The 7,003-nt window shown below is 43.1% G+C and overlaps 1 protein-coding gene across 1 annotated transcript; it reads right to left on the bottom strand.

The window, feature by feature from the left end:
* Positions 1-4,675: 4,675 nt before the first annotated feature.
* On the bottom strand, positions 4,676-5,994 carry LOC121458392 (serine/threonine-protein phosphatase 2A 55 kDa regulatory subunit B delta isoform-like). Its single transcript, XM_041667660.1, has one exon. The coding sequence runs from the start codon at positions 5,567-5,569 to the stop codon at positions 4,703-4,705; it is 867 nt and encodes a 288-aa protein (XP_041523594.1). The 5' UTR covers positions 5,570-5,994; the 3' UTR covers positions 4,676-4,702.
* Positions 5,995-7,003: the final 1,009 nt, after the last annotated feature.

The following is a 7,003-nucleotide window of genomic DNA, read 5'->3' on the forward strand; positions in this document are numbered from 1 at the left end:
CCAAGCTAAGAAGCAAGTCACTAAGTTGGTATATACTGAATAATTAGTTGTTGGTTAGATAGAACCCAAACCCACGGCCCTCCTAACACGCACATATACAAATACATATACACAAGCATACTTATGTTTTGCTGGTTGTGGTGAAGGGTCTTGTACAGCGCCAAGTGACTGTGAGGCAAAACAGTACGTGGGCTGGAGAGATGGCTCAGTGGTTAAGGGTGCTGGCTGCTTTTCCAGAGCACCTGGATCTGATTCCCAGCACCCACATGGTGACTTACACACTAGCCAGCTGAAACTCCACTCCCAGGAAATCTGATGCCCTCTTCATATACTGATACACTTAAATAAAACTAACTATAAAAAATTAAATGCCATAATTACTTTTAAAGAGTTTATTTCCCTGAAGATCTAGAAACCCTTGAAGTCATAGCTGGTGTCTGAAGTGAAAGGAGTCTGGTGAGGATTGTGTCTTTAACTTTATTAACGTCAAAATTCTATCGAAATAATCAATAAGTTTAAAATAACTACTAGATATAAAACATTGTTATTTAGTAGGAAAAGTATAGAAATTATTTTCCACACTTGAGATGTAGATTTAGAAAGCCTATTTAGATTTTGCAGATGGTCTGAAGGAAAAAAAAATCTTGGTTTTGGTTTGAGATTAACTAAACCATCAACCAAATGTGACTTGAACCAGAAAAATGTTGATGCTGTTGTAGAGTGTACACCAAAGCTTGGGTTTAAGCCAATATAAAGTTGTTATGAACCAACCAGTGACTACACTGGGTTTTCAGGATCCCAGTATAGCCCTGAGCCTTTCTTGGGATGAACTTTGAAACATAAATACCATATGCTTGGTTGACATACTTCAGTTAACAAGAATAGTTAGCCAGAAGTGGAAGTACAAAAGACAAAAAGCAAGGCCATTATATTTAGAGAATTTTATCCAGACCTATGAACTTTGATAGATCAGATCTTTGTTTTCATCTTGGCAGGTGGTGCTTTCTATACACTGAGTTTTAGGGCTTAAATGGTACTTCCACAATGGAGTCAGTAGTGCTAAGGTTTGGGGCCCTGCTACAATGCAACAGAATTTGCTTGTTTACTTATCTATCTCCTTGAAGCAGTGTAGAAGGATAAAAGAAATTAAGGAGTCAGAAGATGGGAATGAGCCCTCTCCCTGGAGTCCAGTTGAAGTTGCTCACCAGTTGAGTCAACACTTCCAGCACAATTGATAAAATTTGCATGAATGTTGACGACATGGAGACAATTTGCCTTTTATATAAAGATACCTCAGATGAGTTGTGTTTAAAGCCTAAGTGTATATGTCCTTTCTTCTTTCCCAGATGTAAACTGTAATCTCACAAACAAGATGATATACCTTTGTTTACAGTTTAAAAAAAGGAAAAAGAAAAAGAAAGAAGGAAAGAAAGATAGAAAGAAAACCCTTAACTTTTCATGTAACAACTGTGATTGAAGTTTTTAGCTCATCAGGTATAACCCTATCCAATGCACCACCAGAATCACTTTGTTCTCTATTCAAGTTCCTTAGCAACCCTTGGTAGAAGTCACCAAAATCATGTATATGTAACTATTGTAAACATATTAAGAGCCAGATCATCTTGATAGGCCTACACCTATGTCTGGGTGTGTCTTCATCCCCACCACAATCCCCAGCGGCCCTCCATCTTTCTGTTAACCTCTGCACTTTCATCCATGGTAAACTTTCTCATAAATTCCAAATTTGCTTCATATTGGCTTGTGTTGAAAATCTTTCCTGAAGCAAGGTTAAGAATCTCACCTCCTTCTGAGTAGAGATCTCTGCAAAGATCTCAGGATGCTGCAGGCAATATCATGGCGGCCCATGCTCCATGGCCACTGCCAATCTCCCCTTGATCTCTAACATTTTGAGTTGTGCTAGAAGACACTAAAGTATCTACGAGTTTTCCTAAGTGTGTTTATCTATTTATTCATTATACACACATGTATTGGTCACCTACCATTCACCACACTTGGCCCTAGAAGTATTCTGAAGCTCTATTTGCTATCTCTATGACTTTCAGCAAACCACCTGCCATTTCTGTAGAAGAGGAAATTGAACCAGATTTTAGATTATAAAACATCCTGTCCGACTCTAACTGCTACTGATTCCTTGAGTGAGCTGGGAAACCCTGGGAGCCTGAACAGGAGGCCCCTCTTCTTCAATGTTTGCCAACTCTCTGGTGAGTCTTCCCTCAGCTCTTCCTCCAGCCCCTCCTAACTCCATAAATCTGCATACGAAAGGACCAGACAGCTGTAGCTCTCAACAGCTTTGGTTTTCATCACTGCCTGTGTCGTCCTGCCTGGTGAAACTGCTTTTTAAAGGGGCCAAGCCTCTTTCAACAATTCTAAATATTTCTGAAGACACCAACCAGAGCATAACAAGCTTACACATAGATGAAACAGGGAAGTTTTTCCACAGGTGGTTAAACTAATGAGAGGACATCTCTGCGGGAGAGAGTCTGTGATGTAGGCTGACTGTAGAAGGGCCCAGAGCAGCATGGGGGAGGCTGGGATGGTGGTGGACAGCAATGGAGCCCTAGGAGCAGGTGATACCGATACCATGACAAGGTGCTGGAGAAAGGGAAGACACCACCTCCAGAGAGGACGTCCTGGGTGCGGCACATTTCACCACGTGTGCAATCTACATCACTTCAAAATCCCGCACGCTGAAGAAATGAAAACAAAGCTGTTGAAAAGAAAGGCACCAGGATGCTGTGTAAACACCGGTGTGAGAATAATCAAGATGACTTCTGATCTTGCTTAGTAAGCCAGAGAGAAATATGCATTTCCACACTGATATCCTACCAAACCCTGCTACAAATGCAGACATTTAAAAACAGGCCTGGAGAAAGAATCAGGAGGAGATCTCAGCAGTACTGTGTTCACCTAGAATATGCAAGGCTCTGGCTTTGATTTCCAGCAACAAAGAAACAGAGGGGTGGGAAAACACATGAAAATAGAAAAGACAAAGAAATAGAAACAGCATCACATAGCAGTATAGTAACTTACGGTGTCTTTATAATTCAAAGTTTAAAACGTTCAATCCAAGCAGAAGCCTTGCCTGGGGCAAAGCTTTAAAGACCCTTCCATTCACTTTCTGGACCTTGACTTCCCAAGTTCTTTGAATAAAATGGCATTTCCCTTTTCGATGTGAAATCAGTATACTTTCAAATGTTGCACTCTTAATTTTTGACTCCGAGATCCTGCTTGGTCTATTCCTCTAAGAATAGCTGTGTTTCACCCACCAGTCCCTTAGGCTTCATCTTGCTATTCCCAAGGATCTTTTTCCCAATAAAGCAGTATGATGGCTGAAGATGTTCCTCTCCTTTGTACTAAAAGGGGTCAGAGAGGTAGAGTTTCATTAAAGCACCTTCAAGAATGATTCTGCAGGGACTTTATTGAGGCTGGGAGGGAGGGTGTTTTCAGTCATGTAATGTCTCGTGTGAATGACAACAGGTTCCCAATTCTTTAGATTTCAACTGGTGACAAGATACCTTTGCTATACATTCAATAAAACAGGATTCAGGAAACAATGGGAAGGGCGACTAACCTTCGGAATCTGCAATCTAGAGGGATCCGTTTCTTGTCTCACCTCTTCTGTGAAATGTCAAAATGACAGACAAGGCCTCAAATCCTTCCTGCTTTTTAAAAGATGGCAAAGAATACTACAGATCTGGAAAGTCTCCTGAAGGCCTGTGGTAAAGGCCTGGTCCTCAGGGAGATCCTAAGGGAGTTGGTGAACTCTTTAGAAATGTCTTTAGGTAGTGAGGGGATGCTCTTGAAGTGGGTATTGCTTCCCAGGCTTCCATTCCTTCTCCTTTGCTTTCTGGCCACAAGAGGAGTAGTTAGCTTCATCATTGAAGAGTCCAAGAATAAAAATATGGAAATGTAGATTCCAGAAATAAGAATGTAAAATAAAGAAATATAAAGTTGCAAGCTTAGGACATTGAGAGCAGGCTCAGCAGCTTTCTCAGCAGCTTCAGGATTAACTATTAACAGTGGGCTACTTTGCTTTACAACTGACGGCTTTGTCCGCAGGACTGAAGCAGCCCTTTGCAAACTGAGGGTCAGCTTTTAGATAACCCCCTACCCCTGCAGCCACTCCTGACCAGCAACTAATGTGAGCTAACTTTTATTTTTATTTTTTATTTTTTTGGGGGGGTTTAAAGACACTTCACAGTGTGTTGTGTTTATTAAGTAGCTCCACAGAGGTGTGAGGGCTGATACAGTGGGTGAGTAAAGCTGCCTGAGCCTGCTCGGGCGGATCCACGCACCAGTGGTGATGCAGTCCACTGGGGCTCCAGGGATGGATGGCAGAGACAGAGGGAAGAGCTGGACAGAGATGGGATGAGCTTTTTATCCTCTCAGATGTTAGTTTTTTGGTCTATAAGTAAGTTGGAAAGGAAGGCTCAGAATTAAATAAATACAATTGAGGAACGGCCTTTATTGAACAAAGTCCACCAATTCAGCTTCGAGTAGGTTTTCCTTTCAGCAGCGGCACTCATCTCTCCCAAGACTCCAGCTGAGACCCCTTCTCCTGTGTCTCTGAGGAAGTGGAAGTGCATCACTATTCTCAATGGAGAGGACAACGCCTTTTCTGTGACAGGAAAACGACTGGCTTAACTCTGCAGGACAACACTTGGTCCTCCAGTCAGCTTCCTTAGTTTATTTTGTCCTGGAATATATACAAGTTATTGGTGGCAGCTACAGCAATAATGCTCTCCATGGGGTGCCAGGCTGTGTGAAGGATCTTCTTATTGAAGTCCAAACTGTCTACGCTAATCTCGTCTTTCTTTCTCTTACCCCCTGTACATACTTTCTGGCGCTTCAGGCTGGCTCGGGGTTTGCTGTTCTCTCTCGAGGCTTCCAGTGTAACATCCCTCCGTGTGTTTCTCTCAAACATTCTGAAGAAGTTGTTGTAGGACCCCGTCATAATGGCACTGTCTGAACCGTTCCAGCAACACTCAAACTTGTCAAAGATGCAGTCATTCTCATACAAGGAGCAGAGCTTGCTTCGTAGGTACTCATGTACCTGGTGGGTCTTGACAGGCCTGCCCTCCACGTTGAGGTCCCATACCTTCACTGACAGATAGTCTCTGGTCATCATGTACCGACCACTGTGGCTGAACTTGACGTCAGACATAGACGAGATTATTTCTGAGAAAAAGGATCTACTGCTGGGGTCTTCTGGCTCTTCAAAAAACTTGGCATGCCTGTCACACAGGGCAGAGGAGCGCATGTCACACAGCCTGATGGTCCCCTTGCTACTGCTATAGACGAACACATTGCACTGGTGTAGGTGGATCTCAGCAGCAGGGATGACTTCTGTCAGCTCCTCCATGTTAGCTGGCTTGATGTCCACAATGTTGAAGCTTCTATCTGTGATTTCTAAATGCCATAGGTTAATTCTCAGATCATCTGCAGAGAGATATGTTTCATGATCACTATTTACTGAAATGGAATTAATGTGATATGTATGAGCATTTGCAAAAATTCGTCGTGGACTTACTTCTACCATAAGGTCCATGGGCTTCAATATTGGAACCCGTAGTGCTGTAATTCTAAATGGGTCTCGAAGTCATCCATCTTCATCTTTCAAGTTATAACCTTCTGCTCTTTTATCCCGTTCACTTATTTTCCATAATTTAATAGTTTTATCATTTGTAGAGAGTAGAAAATGAGCAGCATTCTGTTGCAGTAACCACCTGATTTTATTAATTTTTTCTTCAATTTCTAGACTTTTCCAATAGTCAAACTCTGGCTCATGACTCTGAAAGGTACTGTAAACATTGTACTCTCCCCTAGAGTGAGCGCGGCCTTTATTCTCTTGTTCCCGCTGGAAAATAGCAACTCTGCCACCTTTGTCTCCTGTTGCAAGAAGGTCTCCAGAGTAGTTAAACTCAACAGTGGAGATGATGTCGGCTTCTGCCACGTCCTCGTCACAACAGCGCCCTTCACTTGCGAGAAGCACCACTGGAAGTCGTTGCCGCCGGGGCAGCCATGGAGCGGGCAGGACCGAGCGCTCAGCCCAGGTCACCGCTGCCGCTGCCGCCACAGCTCCCGCCCCTGAGTTAACTTTTAAATGATGGGATGTAGGTGACTTTTTGGTTTGGCATTGTCCCATACCCTTCCCTGCTATGCAAAAGTGGCAGCATCAGAGGAAGGCAGAGCTTTGCTGAACACCGTCAGCATGAACCTGAGAGAAACCTGAGAGAAACGGTGGGCTAAATACAAACACTAGTTTAACTGAAAAACCCTGATAAAGAAAACTGTAAAGAAAAACAATTTGTATCTGAGTTTACCTCGAGATTGGAAAAAATCTTTTGTTCACACCTAATGGCTGCTTCTTGCTATAAAAAAGGGAGTTTGGAAACAGCCCATCACCTCAGTCTTACAAGTCCATCTCTGGCTGTGGTCTCAGCTAGCTGATAAGTTTTTCGTGCCCCATGGAGATTTATTTTCTTAATTTTTAATTTTTTTGGAATAAAGTTTGCTTCTGGTTTAAGAGACTTTGGCGGTCTGTCCCCCATGTTTGTGCAACTCCTTTGGACCCAACAATCTTGAGCCCTACACTCTTGCCTCCCAACATCACCGTCTTAGCTACTTTTCTATTATGGTAAAGAGACATTAGGACCAAGGCAACTTTTAGTAAAAATAATTTCTCTGGAAGCTGGTTAACATTTCAGAGGGTGAGTGCCCAAAGCAGGTAGGCTGGCATGACACCAGAGCAGTAGCTGAAAACTTGTATCTGATCCACAAGCAGGAGGGAAAGAGCTGGAGGCTGGGCCTGGCACAGGCTTTTGAAGCCTCGGCCCTTACCCCCAGGAACCACCTTCTCCAGCAAGGCTACAACTCCTAAACCTTCCTAAGAAGTCCACCAGCTAGGAATCAGATATGAACATCTAGGAGTCCATCCTCACTCAGACCACCACAACCACCCACAAAGGGTCTAAGAGCAGTG

Source organism: Microtus oregoni, unplaced genomic scaffold, assembly GCF_018167655.1.
Source record: "Microtus oregoni isolate MIOR12 unplaced genomic scaffold, Mior012 000017F_ref0000208, whole genome shotgun sequence".
Classification (NCBI taxonomy): Eukaryota; Metazoa; Chordata; class Mammalia; order Rodentia; family Cricetidae; genus Microtus; species Microtus oregoni.